The sequence below is a fragment of the Heteronotia binoei genome, chromosome 9 (genome assembly GCF_032191835.1).
Source record: "Heteronotia binoei isolate CCM8104 ecotype False Entrance Well chromosome 9, APGP_CSIRO_Hbin_v1, whole genome shotgun sequence".
NCBI classification, from domain to species: domain Eukaryota; kingdom Metazoa; phylum Chordata; class Lepidosauria; order Squamata; family Gekkonidae; genus Heteronotia; species Heteronotia binoei.
The window spans coordinates 64,936,588-64,959,086 of NC_083231.1; the positions used below are offsets into that span (position 1 = coordinate 64,936,588).

Genomic DNA, 22,499 nt, shown 5'->3' on the forward strand with positions numbered 1-22,499 from the left:
GAATAATCTTAGCCTACTCAATCTGGATTTAAATGCAAGACTTTGCTCCCTGTTTGATTCTCAGGCAGGCATGACGAACCCCAGTACTTCTCATTTCAAAAACCACAGCAGTCTTCCAACAGGATACTTTTTATGACTTCTCTCTGCTAGCATTTAGGGAGTGCTTGGACATGTATTGATATACCAGGGGTGGCCAAACTGTGGAACCACATCTGGGTCTTCCACATTGTGTGGCTCTTGAAGCCCCTACCACTCCATTGGCTGGTTTGGATAAGACATTTATCTCTTTAAATGCATTCTCCAAGCCAAGTCAGCCGGTGGCTTGGAGAATGCATTTAAAGTTGCTTTCTCTCCACCTCTCCATCCCCATCTATTTGCCTCCCTTCCCTCTGGCTCTCAAACATCTGACGTTTATTCTATGTGGCTCTTGTTAAGCAAGTTTGGCATGTCTGTTATCCAGCAGATCCAGCACTTCTTGCTAGCAGAGTAACTTTTCAGTAGTTCCCCTTTGTGTTGGGTAGCCAGCCACGTGCTTTGCCTGCTGCCTGCTGTGCTTCCAATCCATTGTCTTTTTGCCTGCTTGGGTGTGAAAGCGGCAGGACCACCATCTCGCCCCACTAAAGCACTTTTCCTCTCCTCGATCGCCGAAACGACGACGAGAGAAGCTAACACGTGCGCGCCGGGCCCCCGTGGCTCGCTCGCTCCGCCTGGGTTGGCTCGGGGCGGGGCACGAGGTCATTGGGCCGCTGGGGGTTTCGGCGCGGCAGCGTTTGCCGCCTTCTCCCTGCTGCACCGGAGGGCTCGTGCTTTTCGGGGCTGCGCAGAGAGCTGTCAGTCAGGGAAGAGCCCCAGCCCAGGGTGATGTCAGTGGATCAGCTGCTCTATAACAAAGCGGGGAGAGCCGAGTGTAGGGAGAGAGAGCGGCGACAGAGGCGCTCGCTAGGCTGCGCGGCGGCGCCGGCAGCAGCGGCTCTTTGCCTGCCTGCTCAGCGAGCTGTAGGGGGAGACAACGGCAGGACTAGGCGAGCGCCAAGACACGGGCACGCTCCCGGGCAGGGCTAGCTAAGCAAGTTGACTCCGGGCCGGCGGACTCTGCCATGGACAGCGACGAGGAAACGCTGGAAGAGACCGTGGAGGGTAAATGCCTCTTGACTGGGCCTGGGCGCAGAGGGGAGGAGGGGCGGCCCATCGGGCAGGGGAGTCAAGCCGAGGTGCCTTCCTGCTCAGGCAGCGCCGAGGAGTCCCTCCTCCACGGGGAGTAGTGTGCGTGTGGCGGCGGGTAAACATGGTGCCTGCCTGCCTGCTTTCCCGCCTCCTCTCGCTTTGGTTCCCACAGGGTCGTTTGGGGAGGGCGGCCAAGCGCATGAGGCGGGACCCCTCTGGCCGACAGGAAGTTGGCGCGGGGCACGGCCTGGCCTGCAGTTTCGGCGAAAGCCCCGACCCATCTTCCTCCCCAGTAAGCCCGGACAGAAATAGTTGCCCCACCCCGAAGGAGGAGGAGGTGGGATCTCCTCGTCTCTTCCTGCAGCGGCAGTTTTGCCCTCCCCCCCTCCTGCGCTTTTCTGCGCTGAGCCTTTGGGAGCGAAGGACAGGCTGGTGGTGTCCGAGAACCTTAAACTGAGTCCAAGTTAACTCAAGAGTAAGTTTTGGTTGGATCGCTGGGGCTTCCTTCTGGGCAAACATGAGCTTCAAAATCCAGACCGCATCTTGAAAACGTGCGTGGCTCGCTCCGGAGCCGGAATCGTCGTGTTGTCAAAACTGTCTTCAGCAGCCATGACTGATGAAGTGAAGCTTAATGAAAGTTGAAGCGTTCATGATGTTATCATTGCTTGGTTTATTGAATTGGTCTGTACAAAATGTGAAGATGTGTGATCAAAATTGCAACCCTTGGCAAGCTTTAGTCTTCTGCTCTCTTAATTTCCTGTTTTCCTCCCTCCCCCTTTCTTTTGGGGCTTGATTATATTAGTGTGCCAGAAACATCTTTCTGCTGTGGCGTTTAATATCAGTGGAGGTTTCTAGAAGAAAATAGCGTTGAGCTTGGCCTTTTGATTGCTGTGGCTCAGTCTGTCCTCTATTACAAGAGGAATGATAATGATAAGGACATGTAGATCTCAACAGGTCTTGAGTGTGGGAAATGGTTGTGATCAAGTGCCCATTAAGATTTGTAAGAGGGAGCTTCCAGCTGAGCTAAAAGAGGAGCAGGCAGGTGTGTATGTGTGTGTAAACACAGTTCTCTGATGCTGGTACAGAAAAAAAGGGAAGCAGTGAGTGACTTATTTTGAGTTGATGGAGCACCTTGGGTGTGTAGAGAATCTTTCTCTCTCTGGGGATCTGATGTGTGTGGGATAGCTGATCTGCTGCCCTGTAGGAGTTCCAGTTTGCTTCCATCTGTGTTCCGGTACTTGTATGTTTGTAAATAAAGCAGACACTATAAGATCATATTTCCAGTTCTCTCTCCTTCAAAAGGCACTACCAGTCCAGGTAAGCACTGCCCCAGCAACCTTCTACCACTCAGGGAAGTGGAGAGCATAAAATGTTTACCACTTTTGAAATGTTTTTGTACAGCCTAAGAGAGATGCCTGCTACTTTTATTCTTTAGTGCCCCACCCCCCAAAAATTAATTTCTTACTTCTGTGTACTTTTAAATGATGCTCCCGGAAAGGCTATAAGGCCATAGTTAACTGTTGACACTTCCCTAAGCACAGTAGGCGTGCAGCTGTTTCTGTGGAAGATGAGCATGCATGATGGGAGAAGGTAGATTCTGCATCCACCCTCATGTGCTCAGTTTCCATGGATATCCTGTGGAAAAAGAATTATCATGCAGTGTAGAATATTTTGGAATTTTACTAGCATTTTAAATGATAAATTATTTTCCAGGGACAAGCTTCAGTAAAGACAACTGGAATTATGGTGTACAACTAATGATTAGGTAATGGGAGTGACAAACAACTGTTGCATAATGTAAGCAAAAAACTAATGGTATTTTTTCAAGCAGTAAATAAATGTTGTTTACTCAGAAATGTAGAAAATACTAGGAGTGATACTTGCCAGTAAAAAAAAATGGCTTTGTGTGTTAAAAGCATTGAATTTAGGACAGAAAAAATCCACCTTTAAACTTCAGCAGGTTTGAGACTTGTGTTGATTCCAAAATTTTAGTAATTAATTTTAAAAAACAATAATGTATTATTGTAACTTTAAAGAGTTTCAGTTAGGATTTCTACAAATGTGAACCATTCACTGAACAGGTCTGCTGTTCAGCTTTTATCTTGGTGGGAGTCATAAGAACATAAGAGAAGCCATCCAGTCCAACACTCTGGGTCACACAGTGGCCTAAAAATCAGGTGTCATCAAGAGGTCCATCAGTGGGGACAGGACACTAGAAGCCCTCCCACTGTTGCCCCCTCAGGCACAGCACATCACTGCCCCAGACATAGAGTTCCATCAATACATTGTGACTAGTAGTCTACAGTTTCTGTTTTTAAAGATGTAATTGAAATAGAAATAAAACAAAAAAACATGGAGAAGATGGTCTCTTTTTTTCTGCAGCAAGACATACATGGCCAGGCCTAGGCCACTGTGACTTGTGTTTCTGATCTGCTTGGTGATGCCTACAGATGTAACAGGTGGTCAGTATTAGAAGTTTTGCTTTGTTGCTGGGTTTTCCTTTGATTGTAGCACGCTGTGGGGCAAGCAACTCCTACTTTCATCATAATCAGATAATAAGTAGTATTTCATCATAGTCAGATAATAGGTAGCATATCAACCAGGGGACTGATAATATTTACCGTATTTTTCGCACCATGAGACGCACTTCCCCCCCCCCAAAAAAGGGGGGGAGTGTGTGCGTCTTATGGAGCGAAGGTACCGGTACCTACCTTCCTGAGGGGGGGGGCGATCCGCTGTCTCCGCCTCTGATCCCGGCGCTTCCCCCGCGCCTGCCTGCCTGGCTCTAGCTCTGACGCTTACAGCAAGTGCCAGGATCGCTCCCTCTGCCCTCCGATCCCGGCGCTTGCTGTAAGCATCAGAGCTGAAGCTAGGCAGGCAGGCACGGAGGAAGCACGCTGCCCTCTCCACAGCTGGCGCTCACAAAGCGCTGGGTTTGCGGAGGGGGCGGGTGCTTCCTCCATGCCTTTCTGCCTGGCTTCAGCTCTGACGCTTACAGCAAGCGCCAGGATCGCTCCCTCTGCCCTCCGATCCCGGCGCTTGCTGTAAGCATCAGAGCTGAAGCCAGGCAGAAAGGCACGGAGGAAGCACGCTGCCCTCTCCACAGCCGGCGCTCACAAAGCACTGGGTTTGCGGAGGGGGCGGGTGCTTCCTCCATGCCTTTCTGCCTGGCTTCAGCTCTGATGCTTACAGCAAGCGCCGGGATCAGAGGACAGAGGGAGTGATCCTGGCGCTTGCTGTAAGTGTCAGAGCTGAAGCCAGGCAGAAAGGCATGGAGGAGGCGCCGGGATCGGAGGCAGCAGATCGCCCCCCAGGAGGAAGGTGCGTCCTATCGTCCGGAGCACCTTATGGTGCGAAAAATATGGTAATTACAGTTGACTGGAGTGACCTTTTGATGTGTCTGAAAACTAGTATTAATGCATGTTTTATTCCTTTTATATTAGAGTCATAAGCCACCATGGTCTGTCTCAGAACTCCTTCACATATTTGGAATTCCTTGTGACCTTTTTCTCTGGGCTTTATCAGCCAGCTTTTAGAGATGATCAGGGACTTGAGATTCAGGAAGTATTCACTTGAAAGCAACCTGATAAATATTCCAAAAATGGCTCTTTCAATAAAGGCCAGTGAATTCTGGCATGTTTGGAGTAGAAAGCCCTCAAAACAGCCCAATACCTTACCATGTAATCTTTTTTGTCTAGGGCAATGTTAATATATCTGGGGAATATTATATAGGAATACTTAATAGTAAAGCCTATGCAAAATACTGTAGAAGAGTGCACATTTTTAAAAAAAAAAATGACTACACCAATGTTGGTTTCTATATATTATGTGCATTGGCTTTGATGGGATATAAATGGGCAGCACCATTATGAGAAGAGACAAAATGAAAACAGTAAAGTGAGCACTGTGACTGCTTGATTTACCCCTAACTTGTGCAGTTTATTTCTTGGTCTTTACTCTTGTTGGTTCAGAAAGATGGGCCTTTTCATTGCCCGCAGATCCTTTTTTCTGTCCCTTCCATCTTGATGCTGTTTTTCTCTCATATTTTTCATAATTTCTGGCTTTGGAATGAATGAACTATGTCAGTGATTTAACTAAAGGGATGACACTAAGCCCATTAAAATGATTTTTAAACACATAAACATTCAAATCAGAAGTCAATTGGGTAAGTCAATCAGAAGTCAGTGAGTAAGCCCCATTAAGACTCTGTAGAACAAATGTCAGCTTCTGCTTTGCAGTACAGACTGATATAAAGTTACAAGTTGAGCTTTGCCTGAAGACTGACAGTTGCACAATTTATGCTTCCTTGGATGGCCTAAGCAAATAATTCATGCTAATCAGCCAAGCACCAGTGCCACAAGTCTCTCTATTCATAAAAGAGCCAGTACTTTTGGGCTGGGTCACAAACTGAAGACAAATATTTGAGATGACATCAAAATGCTAGGAGCTTGACTTCTTGAAGACTGAACACATTTAATTAATTTAAAAACTAAAAAATGGCTTTAAGTGTATTCCAAGAGTTTATAGTATCAAAACACCATTCTCTGTTTCTGTTCATGAATATCCAAGAACCTTAAGGCAAAGTTTTCTTCAGCTTGTAAAGGAAAGGAAAGGAAAGGGGGTTCCATAAAATGACAGTTGAGTAGCACATGACAGAATTGACAGTTTGTTGGTGCACTGTATAGCATTATATCAGTGTATTTAAGTGCTCTTGTGTTTTCTGATGTCTGGGGATTATAAGAGCAATCCTGTGATGATATTGGATTTATATCCCACCCTCCACTCCGAATCTCAGTCTCAGAGCAGCTCACAATCTCCTTTATCTTCCTCCCCCACAACAGACACCCTGTGAGGTGGGTGGGGCTGAGAGGACTCTCACAGCAGCTGCCCGTTCAAGGACAACCTCTGCCAGAGCTATGGCTGACCCAAGGCCATTCCAGCAGCTTACCCAAGGCCATTCCAGCAGCTGCAAGTGGAGGAGTAGGGAATCAAACCCGGTTCTCCCAGATAAGAGTTCACACACTTAACCACTAAATCAAACTGGCTCTCTATTCTATACTACTACTACTGTGTAATTGTTTAATACGTTGGCTTGGGCTGTTGTGGAATGAGTATATCATTTCTGAGTCACATGCCCTTTCAGTAGTGGTATCTACTTTATGTAAATGCCTGCTAGCAATGGTTTATAGTTTTATAATTTGTATGAAGCAGTCTTTTTTACAGAGGGGATTTGGATTGTTGCTCTGGCCTATGGTTTATGGTGTTTCACTGGCAAATGGAAAGGTAGTTGTGCAGTGTTCTTTCTGAACTGTGTTTCTTTGGCTTGGATCCAAACTAGACATTTTTTTAGGTTTTGGGATTTCTGCCCTCAGAGCACATCCTAGATCTGTAGTCTCCATATATAGAGAGGACAACTTGAGACTCAGTTAGTTGCCTGACAAATTAGTCGAAAACGTTTTTACTGCTCGGAAACAAGACTACAGCAGTGCATGTGTAACAATATGTTTTGAGACATTGGGCTAGTGTAAGCTGTTCCATCCTGAGCATGTATTTGCTGGTGGAGTAAATTTTACTTCCTTTTCTGTTCTTAGTCACTGACTCAGGATAGATTATGCTATGCTATTTGTTGGGTTTACCCTTTTTGTATGAAGCATTTTTGGAAGCATTTTGGAGGATTAAATACTTCTCAGAAACTCACACAGGTTTCTTTAAAATGGTTTCACTAGTACACTGTCCAGAATAAATTTTATGGATGCAATTGATAGCTACATTGCATAGGTCTCAGAAGTCAGATGAAAGTTGATCTTGCAAATATTATAAATACATAAATTTGTAGGATTTAGTATATTTATGGTATTCCTTTTTGTAGCCTGTTTTTATCATTATTTTAGGAGCACTTGATGATGATGGGCTGCCCCATGGATTTTGTACAGTCACATATTCATCCACAGACAGATTTGAGGGAAATTTTGTGCATGGAGAGAAGAATGGTCGTGGCAAGTTTTTCTTTTTTGATGGAAGGTAGGCATATTGTAATTTTCTTTAGTACTTATTTGTGTACACTCCACAGTGCTTAGAAGTTTATTCTTTGACTTCTAGTTGCCTTTTTCTATAGGCTATATGAATCAAAATAAATATGACCAGTTTTAAAGTTTTATCAAACATGAACATGGATCATTGATAATCAGTTGTTTAATTCTGCTCCCAGTCTTCCGTAAATTGTTTATTGTCTTATTGTCTTTGCTATAATATACTTCACATCAGGGCTTTTTTGCAGCAGGAACTCCTTTGCATATTAGGCCACACCCTTCTTATGTAACCAATCCTCCAAGAGCTTACAGGGCTCTTCTTACAAGCCAACTGTAAGCTCTTGGAGGATTGGCTACATCAGAGGTGTGTGGCTTAATATGCAAAGGAATTCCTGTTACAAAAAAAGCCCTGCTTCACATGGGAATGCTTCTCATCTAAAACAACAATGTATAGTACTTTGAAGATGAAGGAATCAAAGTGCTGAAGATAAGTGATGGCATCTGTTCTGCACAGAGACTGTCCCTCATCTGTAATAGCTGCCTTATTCATCTCAGTGGAAAAGAGGCAGCCGTTTGCCAAAATACTTTATTAATTTGGCTTGAAAAATGACTAATATGTAAATAATACATATGGTTCCTCCACACTATTTATTTTACTTTGCCAGTACACTTGAAGGATATTATGTTGATGATGCTCTGCAAGGTCAAGGAGTGTACACTTATGAAGATGGAGGAGCTCTTCATGGCTCTTACATGGATGGAGAACTGAATGGGCCAGCCCAAGAATATGATGCCGATGGACGACTGATATTTAAAGGACAATACAAGGATAATATTCGACATGGTATTTGTTGGATATACTACCCAGTAAGTCTGTTTGACTTCCTCAAAACTGGTATTTAAAAGCTTTCTTGGTGGATCATTGATAAATGTGCTTGTGTACTTATGCTCCGAGTCTTCTGTAAATCGGGGCATCTGATGCAATGCAATAGCAAAATTGTCAGGAGAGGCTCTTGCAACAGAAGTCGTACGTTCTGTGCAGGTACTTTCTGTAAAGGCTGTTTGAGTCCAGGATGCTCAGTTTCAACCACCTAAGAACAGTTGGAAGGTGATAACTTCTTGTTGTTAGCAAATGATACAGGAGGATAGGATAGATTCGTTTCACACTGAATGTTTACAAACATTCTACAAAGAGGGCTACAGCAGACAGAAAGCTAAACAAAATAACAAGCTGCTGGACTGAAGGAATCTCCATATGTACAGGGACTGTGTTGCTTTTACTTATTTGGATTTCCATCATTCTGAGGACTGGTTCTACATTGTATATTTGATGTGATTGTTATTACTTCTGTTATTGTATGGTATGCTATTTCAGCAACCTTGTAACTGGTAACTATTACAATAGTTATTATTTGCAACGACTTGCTATTTTGTCACACTGAATGTTGCTTGTGTAGAAAGTACACTGTGTCATGGTAGCCATGCTTGCTGTTAGATTTGGGTCTCATCATGAGTGAAGGATTTTTCTTGGTCTTTATTTCTGTCTCTTTAGGACAGGAGCTAGTCTTCTTTCGTGAATATCTGTTTAGTGAATATCTGTCTTTAATTATTCTAAATTTAAAGACAGTATAGCAGAGTTGCTTCTTGTTTTCACAAATGAATAGCTCTATTCAGGCCATTCAAGCGAGTGACACTTTGCCTAAATAAATAGTGAATAGGTTCTGTATTGACCGTGTACATGCTTTAGAAATCAATCTTTTGTAACAAAATGTTCTGAACTCTGAAGCTGGAAAAACAAATTATGCTGTTTAAACATCTACACTTTTTGCTGTCATCTCAAAAGAACCGTGATGAAACTGACTCCTCTATAAAGCAGTGTAGAGAGACTGATCATAAATGCACTGCTGGATTTGTAGATATTCCTTAAGAAATTTGGCCTGATATCCTCAAACACTATCCTGGAAGTAAGGCTTCTTGACTAAAATGGGACTTAATTCTGAGTAGACTTGCTTAGGAGTGTTCTTTAATAATTTTCTTAGTAGCCATGTATAGGAATGCTTGAATCTTGTTGGCAAATATATTACAGAAAATTATATGGAACCCTAGGATGGTTGTCATGAATTAAACAGATATTGTAGAAAGAGAACAGAAAAAGGCTCTTGGTTTGTATGACTTTCAGCTTTCTGGTACACAAACTAGCATGCCATCGTGAGCAGAGTCACATCCTACTCAGTCTACTGCAGTCAATGATCTTAGAAGGATGTAACTCTTCTTAGGATGGCACTGTAATTCCAGCGCAAGCCTTTCCTAGGTGAGCTGATTTGTAAAATAGTAGAAAGATAATAATAATAATATGATGATATTGGATTTATATCCCACTCTCCACTCCAAATCTCAGAGCAGCTCACAATCTCCTTTATCTTCCTTCCCCACAACAGATACCCTGTGAGGTGGGTGGGGCTGAGAGGACTCTCACAGCGGCTGTCCTTTCAAGGACAACCTCTGCCAGAGCTATGGCTAACCGAAGGCCATTCCAGTAGGTGCAAGTTGAGTGTGGAATCAAATCTGGTTCTCCCAGATAAGAGTCTGCGCACTTAAGCACTACAGCAAACTGGCTCTCTTGAAAGATGACAAGTAGAGGGCTGTGAAACTCGTAGGAGGGAGTCCCTTCTCCCACAACTCTCTTGCCAAGCCCAGAGTGGCCCTCTGGACTCTCTAGCTGTTTCTGCCAGGTCCTTGGGCTGTTCCGCTGCTGTGACCAGCACAGTTCCTATGCTGCTCTGCTATCACACCCAATGCAGAGCCTCAGACTTCAGGGCTGCTGCTGCCAGACCTGATACAGCCCCCAGGTTCTCTGGCAGCTGCTGCCAGACCCAACATGGCTACCAGGTTGTGCCACCAGTGGCAGCTTGCCCAGTGTGGCTCCCGATGTGCACCAATGATGGCATGGCTAGCATGGATTGTGGGTTGCATGGCTGCTGCCAGACCCAGCACAGCTCTCGGACTATGCAGTCACTGCCAGACCTAGTACAGAGCCCCAGCCTGTACAGCTGCCATTGACTACTGGAAGTAAGTATTTTGGAGGGGGATTTCACTCATTTTTTTTCAGATTTTTCTTCAAACTTGGGGGATGCCCCCAAGACATCTTGGGGACATCAGTGGGATCTGGGAACTGAGTGTCAAATAGAGACTTGGAACCTTAGAATCAAACTATTATGTGGTTATTTTATTACAGAAATTGTTAACTTTACAATTGACAGGATCATAGCGTTATAAAAAATCAGGTTTTTTTCCCCCAAATACATTCTTAAATTCTCATACCAATCTTGTTGCTCTTTCAGGATCGCGGGTATCTGGTTGGAGAAGTCAATGAAGAAGGAGAGATGACTGGAGAGAAGATAGCTTACGTGTACCCTGATGGGAAGACAGCCTATTATGGGCACTTCATTGATGGTGAAATGTTAGAAGCAAAATTGGCAAATCTTTTATCCATAGAAGAAGGAAAGCCACAATTTGAAGTAGTTCCAGGCAGTAAGTTCCCACTAGAGCTTTTTGTGCCATTGCATTTATACTATTGCATCCCATAATGTGTGTGCAGTACACTATGCTCAACACTTCCTTGAAGATGATAATTTCAAGTAAAAATATTGCTCTGTAAAAAAAAATTGCAAAGAAATCTTTTCATAATAATGACTTGACAACCTGGATAGATGGATTTTATTTTTCCCATGGAACTAAAAAAAACCCCAAGTACATGGCATTCAAAGGAAGTCTCCCATACAGGCACTGACCAGACTCAGACCTGTTTCATTTTCAGCAGTTATTGTCATGTGTCCCCATATCATACCTTCAGACTATGCTTATGTGGAATGTATGCTTGCTGCTATAAAATGTGGCGATTTAGAACCACCCCAATTTTGTATTTGTATTTTGATTAACATAGGTACAAAGTACATATGCCTTGTGCAGAGTTGACATATATGTTTCACTCCCCACTTTTCTTGATAAAATACATGGGAGTACCACATTTTTTGCAAATGGTGGCTTCTATGAACACTCATTCATAAACTTTATATTTTTTGAAAAAAAGTATAATGATTGGCCCTCAGTGGATGGTATCTTAAGAGTTTTGTTTGCACATTTTCTTTTTAAGCTTTGTTAATAATAAAAGTTTTCCTATGGATATATGCAATGAGTACCACCATAATGTTCTATTTCTGTTGATGTTTTTGGAAGATATTTCTCAAACCTTTACATCTCTGTCCATTCTTCTAAATTTGCTCTGCTTTCTGGGCTCCACTTAATCCATTGCCAACCTTTTGTTGAGCAGGTAAAAATATAACTTTTGTCATGCTTCTAGTTCATGTTCTCCTGCCTTCATTATTTCTTTTATTTTTACAAAATTTGTATGCTGCCTCTCTAGACCTGCTCAGGGCAGCTCATACTTGAATGTGGTGTACCACATTCTCTCACCAATGATGTTTAACATCTATATGTGCCCCCTTGCCCAGGTTGCCAGAGGTTTTGGGCTGGGTTGTCACCAGTATGCAGATGACACCCAGCTCTATCTGTTGATGGACAGCCACCCAGATCCACCCCTGACCACCTGACCAGGGTGTTGGAAGCAGTGGCTGGTTGGCTACAACTGAGCCGGCTGCAGCTTAATCCAACTAAGATGGAGGTCCTGGGGGGCTAAGACCGGGCATCCGACTCCCCAACCTGGATGGCGCACCTCTTGTGCCAGCTCAGAAGGTGAGGAGTTTGGGTGTGATACTGGATGCCACCCTTTCTATGGAGGCCCAGGTCACAGCAGTTGCACGATCTGCCTTTTACCATGTTCAGCAGGTCAAACAGCTAGCTCCCTATCTGGCTCCCCAGGACTTAACTACAGCGATCCATGCAATGGTCACTTCCAGACTGGACTACTGTAACTTGCTCTACGCAGGCTTGCCCTTGAGACTGATCCGGAAACTCCAGCTGGTGCAAAATGCTGCAGTGCGATTGCTGACCGAACTGCCTTTACAGGCAGGCAGTTGGCCAATGCTGCGCAGTTTGCATTGGCTACCAATTGAGTACTAGTTCCGCTTTAAGGTTCTAGTACTGACATTTAAAGCCGACATACCTGCGGGACCATCTCTCTCCATATGAGCCTCAGAGTATTACAATCGGCCAATCAACATCTTCTGACTTTCCGTGGCCCAAAGGACGTCCAGCTTGCCTCGACTAGGGTCAGGGCCTTTTCAGCCCTGGCCCTGACCTGGTGGAATCAGCTCCCCATGGAGAGTCAGGCCCTACCTGACTTACTACCATTCTGTAGGACCTGTAAAACAGAGCTGTTCTGCCAAGCTCTTAGCTGAGGCAAGCAGGTGTTCTTACTTTATTGATCATACCATCTAACTGGCCTCCCTACACTGATTTACCATCCTGATTGCTGGAGATCGGGCTGATATTCTTGACATTTCTGATACCTAGGACACCTGTGTCTTAATTTGTAAAATGTGCTACACCAGCCATGCTGTTTTTATCTAATTGTTTTTATTGTTTTATTGTTGGATTTTAACTGTTCTACTATGCTGTAATCCACCCTGAGCCCACTATGGGAATGGGTGGACTATAAATCTACTAAATAAATAAAAATACCTAAGGTAATAAAATAAGACCAAGTTGGGAATTCAAATAACTCAATAAAAACAAATCACATCAATAAAAAGCCCAACAAATATAATATATAATTAGGAATGTGATAATAAAAGCAAATCGGGTCATTATAGCACATTAAACAGAGAACGATCTAAAATTGACAGAACAGTCCAAAAAAAACAACCCAGCTTTAAAAGATGGAACTCTTAGTTAAAAGCCTGAGTATATAGAAATGTTTGGGACTGATATTTAAAGATAAGGAAAGTAGGCGCTAGGAGGGAGCATATTCCAAAGGCAAGATGCCACCACTGAAAAAGTCCTGACTCTGGTGGCCCCAACTTAACTCTACAGATAGGGCGTTTTCGCACTGACCTTCAAGTGGTGCGACCACCCCCCTCACGCCGGCGGATCTGCAGGGATTTCGCACCAGAAGCGCCGGCGCACCCAAAAGAGCCGGCGACTTCCGTCGTGAAACCAACTCAAACGGAAACCGCCAAGAAGCAGGAAAACGTTTGAGCTGGTTTCGCGACGGAAGTCGCCGGCTCTTTTGGGTGCGCCGGCGCTTCTGGTGCGAAATCCCTGCAGATCCGCCGGCGTGAGGAGGGTGGTCGCACCACTTGAAGGTGAGTGCGAAAACGCCCATAGAGATATAAACAACAGGGTTTGAGAAGAGTATCTAAACTGGATAATATGGGAAGAGATGGTCCTTCAAATATCCTGGTACCAAGCCATTCTTTTTGTCTTACATTGTATAACTTCTGTGCACAGAACTGGAAAGAGGAAGAAAGAGCTAGGCACTGGGAGAGACTGTGGGTGCATTCACACACACTAAATAATGTGCTCTGCAACTGGATTTTTACTGTGTAAGAACAGGAAAATCCACTTGCAAACAGTTGCCATGTGAAAGCACCCAGAGAAACTGCATTGCTTTGTAGTAGCAGCGCCTATGGATTACTCATAGAATCCCTTCCTGCAGGTATTTTTTGAGTTCTTTTCTCACAGTTTGAGAACCTAGGACATACAGTAGTAACAGAATGCAAGATCACATAGTAAAATGGTTGTTGGTTCAGAGCTACTGAAATAAAGCTTACAGGACAGCTTACTCTGAAAATAGAACATAATTGCCTTCTAGAAAAGGTTGATTGTATTCATAGACCCATTTTTTAAAATTTGGTTTCCAAAAAAACCATGTCCTACCCATCTTAAAACATCCAGTTTTCTTACCTACGTATTCTACATGTATTTTTTTTTTCATGATGAAAAGTATCAAAAAGGTTTATTTTAAAAGGGTAGATATAAATTTAATATGTACTCTCACGTTGTTAAAATTTTCAAAACATGAAAATGATAATTTTAAAAAATGTTTGCCTTGAAATTTCCTTTCTAGCTTTTTTGTTATTGTTTGTTTTTAATAACTAAACTAATGCAACAAAACTTCAAAAAATTTGCAACTTCACTGCTCCTATCTTAAATGTTTATAAGAATCTGTAAATCCAACTTTAGTGATATTTAAGCACTCATTACTGTTGATAGTACATTTCTGATTAGTAGGTGAAGGGAAGAGAAGTAGTGCATATGCAACAAACAGTTCTATGCAAAATTGACCAGTTGCATTCTATTATTCCTATTCTATATACTTCCTAATAAGTTAGGAAGCAATGGGCTGGATCCTGGATTCCTCTTGGTCCTCTGCTGCAGCATGCATATTCCTCAGATGCTAGACTTTCCCTTTCATTCAAGATCAGTTGTGAGCTGCAGCATGCCTATGCTACACAACAGAACACCTTCACAGTGGATAAAGGAAGGTGACTGGAAACAAGTTATAGGATCCAAGCTATTATTTCAAGTTGGGTGAACACGAACTAATCTTGATATAAAAATGATACATCTGGCCACTGTTTGCAGTTGCAGAGAGAAGTGAAAAGGGTGGAATAATGGGATGCAAGTTTAATTAGCTATTAAAACACCCCTAGTTAAAAGAGAGCCAGTTTGGTGTAGTGGTTAAATGTGTGGACTCTTATCTGGGAGAACCAGGTTTGATTCCCCACTCCTCCACTTACAGCTGCTGGAATGGCCTTGGGTTAGCCATAGCTATCACAGGAGTTGTCCTTGAAAGGACAGCTGCTGTGAGAGCCCTCTTAGCCCCACCCACCTCACAGAGGGTCTCTGTTGTGGGGGGAGAAGATATAGGAGATTGTAAGCCACTCTGAGTCTCTGATTCAGAGAGAAGGGAGGGTTATAAATCCGCAGTCTTCTAAAATATCTCCATTTGCTTTTTTTACAAATAACATTTTCTTGTGGTTGTACTGAATGCATAACCCTTTAATAAGAAAACTACTTGAATTTTAATATTATCCATTAATTCCTTTACTAATTTTGTTTTTAGGCCCAGTATACAGTTTTGATAAATCTACTTCATCCTGCATTTCTGCAAATGCTCTTCTTCCTGATCCTTACGAATCAGAAAGGTAGAATCACTTTTTTGTATAAATGAAACTTTCACCTTGCTTAAATATTTTCAAGAAATGTTAGTTGTTCTGCTTGTATGTTAGTTCATCATCCTACAGCCTTTTATTATTTGAATGGTGAACAAGATTGCTTGTGAGGGTGCTTTTCAGATTTGTGCTTTAACTTGAAAGATGTCTTCAGTGTCTCAGTTGAATTGAAATGTTTTCCTTAAAACACATTAATTGACTTTAAAGATGTGTGATTGTAGCAGACAACCTATTCCTTTGAAAGCAGTTTTAAGAAATTTTTAAATACAGTACAGCAAGACTGAGCATCATAAACAAACTCGAATTATTTCTGACACACATGAAATTGGTTAATTGTTGGGTTTGAACATTATCTTCTTCCTTTACTAAGTCTGAAGTGTTCAGAAAACTCCTATTTGGTTGTGACCTCCAAATGTGAATGGCTTAACTCATTATTACCCATTTCTGTCCCCATGATACGAATTCTTATATGAAATTAAGGAATTCTTATATGAAATGAGATAGAAACTAACCTCAGTTAAGAAAGCTTTACCCATATTTGGACATCATAGCTAACTGGATTTTGTATTGGCTTGCCATGTAAAGGGGGAGGGAAAGGGAAGAAGCCCAGCAATTTAATTAGGGTTGTGCCTGTGACAGATAATGACTTTATCATGAGCTTCAGAGATGTGCATCCTTCCACCAGCCAGTATGCAGTCAAGAAACTAAAGTCTTCAGGGACAGAACTGAGGAAATGCAGCATTTTGTAAGCTAGTACAGCTTTCCTTTAATGTAGGAACTTCTGTCATATTTAACGTCTGTACTGGCATATTTTCTCTGGTTTAATTTTATTTTCCTTTCTGGCTTACATAGTCCCTTTGACAAATCAGTGGAGTAAAGAAAGCTTGCTTTTCTGTATGTGTATTATAAAAATTATACCTGGAAGAGACAGGAGAAAATATTATGTTTCTGTACAGAGCTGTAATTCACTGGTACTTAACTGTGCTGCATCCCAATTTAGATCCAGTTTATCTTTCTTTGAATTTTTAAGCATATATTTGTACTTGTTCTGACATTTATGTTTCCATTTTTTCTCTCTGCATTTTGGAATGTAATGCAAAATTGGACTGGGGCTTGGATCCTAAATTTCCCACTGAATATGTGAGCTTACATTTGTGGATGATTATGCACTTAACAGGAGGGAACCTTAGGATCCAGTCCATTATACTGCAGAAAAGTGTATAGTCTGTATAGTCTCAGCATTTTTTGTTTGTTTGTTTTATTGCTGGTAGGTTGTCAGATGTACCCAAAGTAATATAAACTATGACAGAATTATCAGTATATCTACAAAATATAAACATTTGTTTGGGGAGGGATGGTGGCTCAGTGGTAGAGCATCTGCTTGGTAAGCAGAAGGTCCCAGGTTCAGTCCCCAGCATCTCCAACTAGAAAGGGTCCAGGCAAGTAGGTATGAAAAACCTCAGCTTGAGACCCTGGAGAGCCGCTGCCAGTCTGAGTAGACAATACTGACTTTGATGGACCGAAGGTCTGATTCGGTATAAGGCAGCTTCATATGCTTATATGTTCATATGTTACCTTTGTTTGTCAGGGTATATGTGGATACATCTCTCATTTCCAGTGCTGGAGAAGGGTTGTTTAGTAAAATAGCAGCTGAAGCTGGCACAGTGATGTCCTTTTACAATGGAATACGGATTACACACCAGGAGGTGAAGTACAGAACTTTACTGCTGTTCAAAATACACTGTGACGTAAAAACTCTCTCACTGATTGTTAACTCTGTTATACTTGGGGTATACTTCAGATGTTTCAGTATGCATAAAGCTTTAATATACATGCAGAAATTTTGTAAAATAAGTAATAAAGGACATACACCATAGCTGTTGTGAGATGGTGCCTTCCAACTGCTACAAGCACATATTTTATTTCACCCCCTGCACAGCATGAAGGAAAGAAAACCCAAAGAACCCAACCATAGAGAAAGAAAAGTAGATTTTTCACATATGATGTGCTCACATCACTTTACTTATTTATTTTACAATATTTATAGTATTTATAGTCTTCCTTACTCAGAATGTTTTTACTGTGTATATTGTTTTTAGAACTATCAAGAGCTGTTTGCTTTTCAGTTTCTTTACTGAAGGGAGCCAGGGTGGTGTAGTAGTTAGTGTGTCAGACTAGGATCTGGGAGACCTAGATTGGAATCCCCTCTCTGCCATGGAAGTTTGCTGGGTGATCTTGGGCCAGTCACACACTCCCAACCTTCTCTACCTCATAGCATTATTGTGAGGATAAAATGGAGGAGAGGAGAACAATATAAGCTGATTTGGGTCCCTAATGGGGAGAAAGTCAGGGAATAAATAAAATAAATATGAGTCCTCGGAAATATTAAAAATGAATGATTGTATCCTAGTGCTAGCAAACATTTTTGGCAGGTATGTCAGAATTTAACTGAGTGGTGCAACTGAAGTGAAAAGAAGTGAGGGAAGACTTAGCTATAAACAGGATTACTAAAGTAAAATTGGCTTCTTTTGGACTTGGCTTCTGATATATTTGCCATAAGGCTATTCACTGAGGGATCCCTGAATAACATGCAAGACAAGATGGGTCTTTTCTGGGTCTCTGACAAAATATAGACAAAGTTAACAATGCAGTACTTTTCATTTATTTTGAAAATTAGGTGGACAACAGGGACTGGGCTTTGAATGGAAATACAATATCCCTGGATGATGAAACAGTCATAGATGTACCAGAACCCTACAACCGTGCAGCCAAATATTGTGCCTCATTAGGACACAAGGCAAATCACTCCTTTACACCTAACTGTCATTATGAATCGTAAGTATGAAAGTCGCTCTGAACATCTGATGCTGCTTTTGAAATGTAAGGCTCTTGTTTAGTAATCCAATAACTTGTGGAAACAGATGTGACCTTAGGACCAAAGTGAGATATTAAGAGAAATTCAAAGAAGCCATCCCTGGGGAAACGCCAGGGCCAGTCCAAAATGTTTAAGTGTCCCAAAGGGCACAATCTTTGTGTCTCTTGTAATATCACATGCTGTTATGGTAGTCCCCTGTGCAAGCACCTGTCATTCCCAACTCTGGGGTAACATCTCATCATGATGTTTTCATGGCAGACTTTTTATCGGGTGGTTTTTCATTGCCTTCCCCAGTCATCTACACTTTACCCTCAGCAAGCTGGATACTCGTTTTACCAACCTCTGAAGGATGGAAGGCTGAGTCAACTTCCTGAGATCAAACTTAGGTCGTGAGCAGAGCCTGAACTGCAGTACAGCAACTTACCACTCTGTGCCACAGGGCTCTTAGTGCAGGGCCTACTGTAAGCTCCAGGAGGCTTGGCTACATCAGGAGGATGTTGCCTAATATGCAAATGAGTTCCTGATACAAAAAAAGTCCTGGCTTTGTGGATGTACCTTTGTGTAGCACACAATTATCTTGGCCAAAAGCTGTTAAGCCTCTGTGAGTAGAAATGTAGAATTCTGAGGCTTTTCACCTTGCTTTTAAAAGAAGTGCCTTGGGCAGATTTTTAAAAATGAAAACCAATAGTTTTGGGCTTAGGAATGCCAACCCAGAAATATAACTTGATCTCCAGAGTACAGCGTTATACCCTGCTGAGGTCCCTGCACTCCCTAGGCTGTACCCCCAAATCTCCTGGAATTTTCCAATGCAGAACTGGGAACTCTGTTTTTGTGCTTGAAACATAACACTACATTTTTCTTTATTTTCTAGGTATGTTCATCCTCGTTTTGGGCTGATTAAATGTATTCGCACTATTAGGGCTGTTGAAAAGGATGAAGAATTAACAGTGGCTTATGGCTATGATCACAATCCCTCTGGACAAAATGGGCCAGAAGCACCAGAGTGGTACCGTGTCGAACTGAAGGCCTTCCAAGCTGCCCAGGAAAAGTGAAATGTGTACAGCTTTCTTCCTCAACAAACTGGATCTATGCACTACTTTCATACTGAAAATGGGACAGCCAGAGATTTTTGTTCCATGGCTCTTCACTCTTTGTTAGAGAGGGATTCCTTGCATACTAACAAATTTTAACCTTTAGAGCAATTTTTAATAATTTTAATGAAAGAACTATTTAACATGCTATACAAGACAGTGTGAATATGTGGCAGTTTTCATCTAATGCATCATATGCAAAGATGCCAAAATTTAAGAAGGGTATAAAAAGACTGGGATCCCCCCACACACAGTCTAGTTGTTATTGTGCAACTACATTTGTATAGATGCCGTTTGTGATGGTACTAGAATTGTGCTGTTCTTTATTTTTCTTTATTCCTGAAAATAGTGTAATTTTAAAACCTTTGATCAACTATTACTTTAGAGCAGGTTTTTATTTTGGTGCATAGGAGTTTGGCCTTTTAAATCCTTTCTGTAAACATTATTGTTTTCTAAAACTTGTCTCTTCTGAATCTGCACAAAGGCTTAACCAGAAGTGCTCTATACTGGTATGTGTGACTGAATGGACAAAATGCATTTTTGACATGTTCCTAAAAACAGCAGGGTTGGGTGTCAGTCACACTAGGATAGTTTCTAGTTGCTGGTATTGCTGTTGTTGCCATTTTAAAAAGTTGAAACGGGAGACAGGGTAATTTATGAAAAGATGCTGCTGGTTAGAATTGATGTTGGCGAAAGTGATTTAAAGATGAACCCAGAAGTCTCTTACTTGCTTAAAACTTTTTCCTTCCTTTCCTGCCTCTGAATGATTGTGTTGTTTCCCGGAATACTGAGAATGAAATATATACCTCAGGGGAGGGGGAAGTTTATTTGGTGTACAAGGACAAAGTCATGACAGGAGAACATTGCACTTTGGAGCTGCTTTTAGGACATGGCATAATGAAGAAAATTAATAATATTAAAAGGTTAAAGGCAAAACCCTGAGTCGGTACAGTAAAGCAGAGCATTCTGTGTATATTTAAACATATTTTACAATTCTTAACTAGCATTTATCAGATTTACTTAAAATAGTATCAGTAACTTTTCAGTAGTCTGTAATCCTGGAATTTAGCTTTTTAAACAGCTTTCTAAATATTTGCAATGCAATATTAAATTATTTGCTGTGTAATTCATATACCAGGAGTATTGTGTGTATGCCAGTAGAAGATTTTTTTTATTCTTAGTTTTTCCTGTAGAAATAGATTTTAGGGTTTTTTAAACCCTTTACTTGTATTGGGATTAAAGCCACCCATTAATCAAGCAGGTGTGAAAGTCAAATACAAAAAAGTCATTTTTAAAATGTTCTAGGGTGGATTTTAAAGATCAACATGCAAAAGGTTGTTATATGGTATCAGACTGCCATCAGTGTAATTCTGTTACCTTGCTATTATAGAATGTACTGATAAAGCCTTTTTTACTTTGTTTTTGGGGGGTTTTTAAAGCATATTAATCACAGAAATGTTTCTGATGTTTAGTCCTGCATAGAGGAGTAACTTTTGATTTTCATGCCTGCCTGAGATTTTATAGCAAAAAAAAAAAATGAATGAGGCTTTTGTCAGTATTTTGATTTCTCACTTTGGTGACTCTAGCCATATCCCTTCTGCTTCTTCAAGTACAGCTGAGATTTTATTGACTTAGCTGTGTTTGCTGAGGCTGATCTGATTGTTGCTCATGGAAGTGAACTGCAAAAGGCTGAAATGCTAATATGGGCTTCTGCAAACTGGTAGGCACAAAAAGTTACCTGAACCTTCTTTCTTGCATATAAGAATTTAAGCACACCGCCAGTGAAGTTGCTGCTAACAAATATCTGTAGAAACATATTACTGATTTCAATATTGGTTGGTGAAATTACTCAGATATTAGCTCAGTGGAATTACCTAGTATTTAGCAAGAAGGCATGGTCTTCAGCTAGTTTCTTTCTTGAGTTTGCCTGCATGCAACCCTTTGAGAGAATACTTCTAGGGTTTAAGGTTATAGTCCTAAACAGATTTATGATGGGAGTTGCTTCTGATGAACATGCTAAGGAGCACAGTACCTAACTAATATTATAGCAGAGGCTGTCTGTAGGTTGCTGACATGAGAATAACAGAATCACTCCTCATAATGCTTTGTATTTTCTGTAGGGCTGCTCCCACATGACAACTTTCTTACTAGATCACTATCATAACAATTGTTGCAACAATCAGCTAGTTCTTCTGAATTCTCAGCTTTACAAATAAATGCTATTAAATTCTAGCCCTATTTCAAAGGAAGTACAATATTCCTGGAATAGATTATTATACCATTATAACGATCTAGCAATTGCCTATTTTATTTTATTTTTTAAAAAGCCACAAAGCAGCCCTTCAGTGGCATGGTGAGGGACATGGTGGCAATAAGGCACAGTAGGGAAGGAAAGCAATGCTGATGTGTGTGGGATTGACAGCCAGACCATCTGATAATGCGCTTGGACCCATTCTGGAAAAGATCAGATAAAGGTCTGAGAGAAAGCATACCGGGAATGAGAAAAGGATGATTAGAATGTAATAGAGCTTTATGTGGATGTTCCAAAAGAAAGTGCTTCAGTGTGGTAGCTAAAGCAGAAGAAGAACCTTCATGCATAAGCAGCCTAGCAAAAAAAGAATGTTTTGTTCCTATATTAATGGTGTAGCATTTGGGCTAGAAACAGGGAGGTTTCTCTACCATAAAGCTCACTAGGGGACATTAGGTAAGTCACTCTTTCTCAGACTCCTTGAGGATAAAATGAGACGGGGAACAATGACTCTTAAAGCTGGATAGTGTCCTAAAATGAGCATTTCTATATTTTGTTTCTATTTTGTAACTTATTCTATTACCTCATTTTTTTCTGTAGTTTTCTTGAAATTGGTAGTCAGTGGATAGTGTTAGAAAGTTTGCATTAGAATATGCCATGGCACCTATTTTGCTTTGTTATCTGGGAAAATTATGATAGCTAGTTCTGGACCTGAGAGTTTGAGGATCTTGACACAAAACAACAAAAGATCTTTCTGAAATAGGGTTGCCAAGTCCAATCCCAGAAATATCTGGGGACTTTGGGGGTGGAGCCAGGAGACACTGGGGTGGAGCTACGGGGAGGGGGGGAAATGGCGCCGGAGAGCGTGGCGAGCCGCCCCATCTCGGAGTGGGTGACGCCGCTGCGCAGCTGCCGCCTCTTTTCCGCTCGCCGTGGCTGCTCCTCCGAGATGGGCTC

At 41.8% G+C, this 22,499-nt stretch overlaps 1 protein-coding gene across 2 annotated transcripts; it reads left to right on the forward strand.

The window, feature by feature from the left end:
* The first annotated feature begins 757 nt into the window (after positions 1-757).
* Positions 758-21,688, forward strand: LOC132577184 (histone-lysine N-methyltransferase SETD7). 2 transcript variants are annotated; one of them, XM_060246756.1, is made up of 8 exons: positions 762-1,137; positions 7,056-7,185; positions 7,859-8,060; positions 10,535-10,724; positions 15,220-15,301; positions 16,917-17,034; positions 18,006-18,163; positions 19,075-21,688. In XM_060246756.1, the coding sequence occupies exons 1-8, from the start codon at positions 1,098-1,100 to the stop codon at positions 19,253-19,255; spliced, it is 1,101 nt and encodes a 366-aa protein (XP_060102739.1). In that variant the 5' UTR covers positions 762-1,097; the 3' UTR covers positions 19,256-21,688. The 2 variants fall into 2 exon arrangements, with proteins under 2 accessions (XP_060102740.1, XP_060102739.1); XM_060246757.1 differs by lacking the exons at positions 15,220-15,301; positions 18,006-18,163; positions 19,075-21,688 and having other exon boundaries at positions 758-1,137; positions 16,917-17,014.
* Positions 21,689-22,499: the final 811 nt, after the last annotated feature.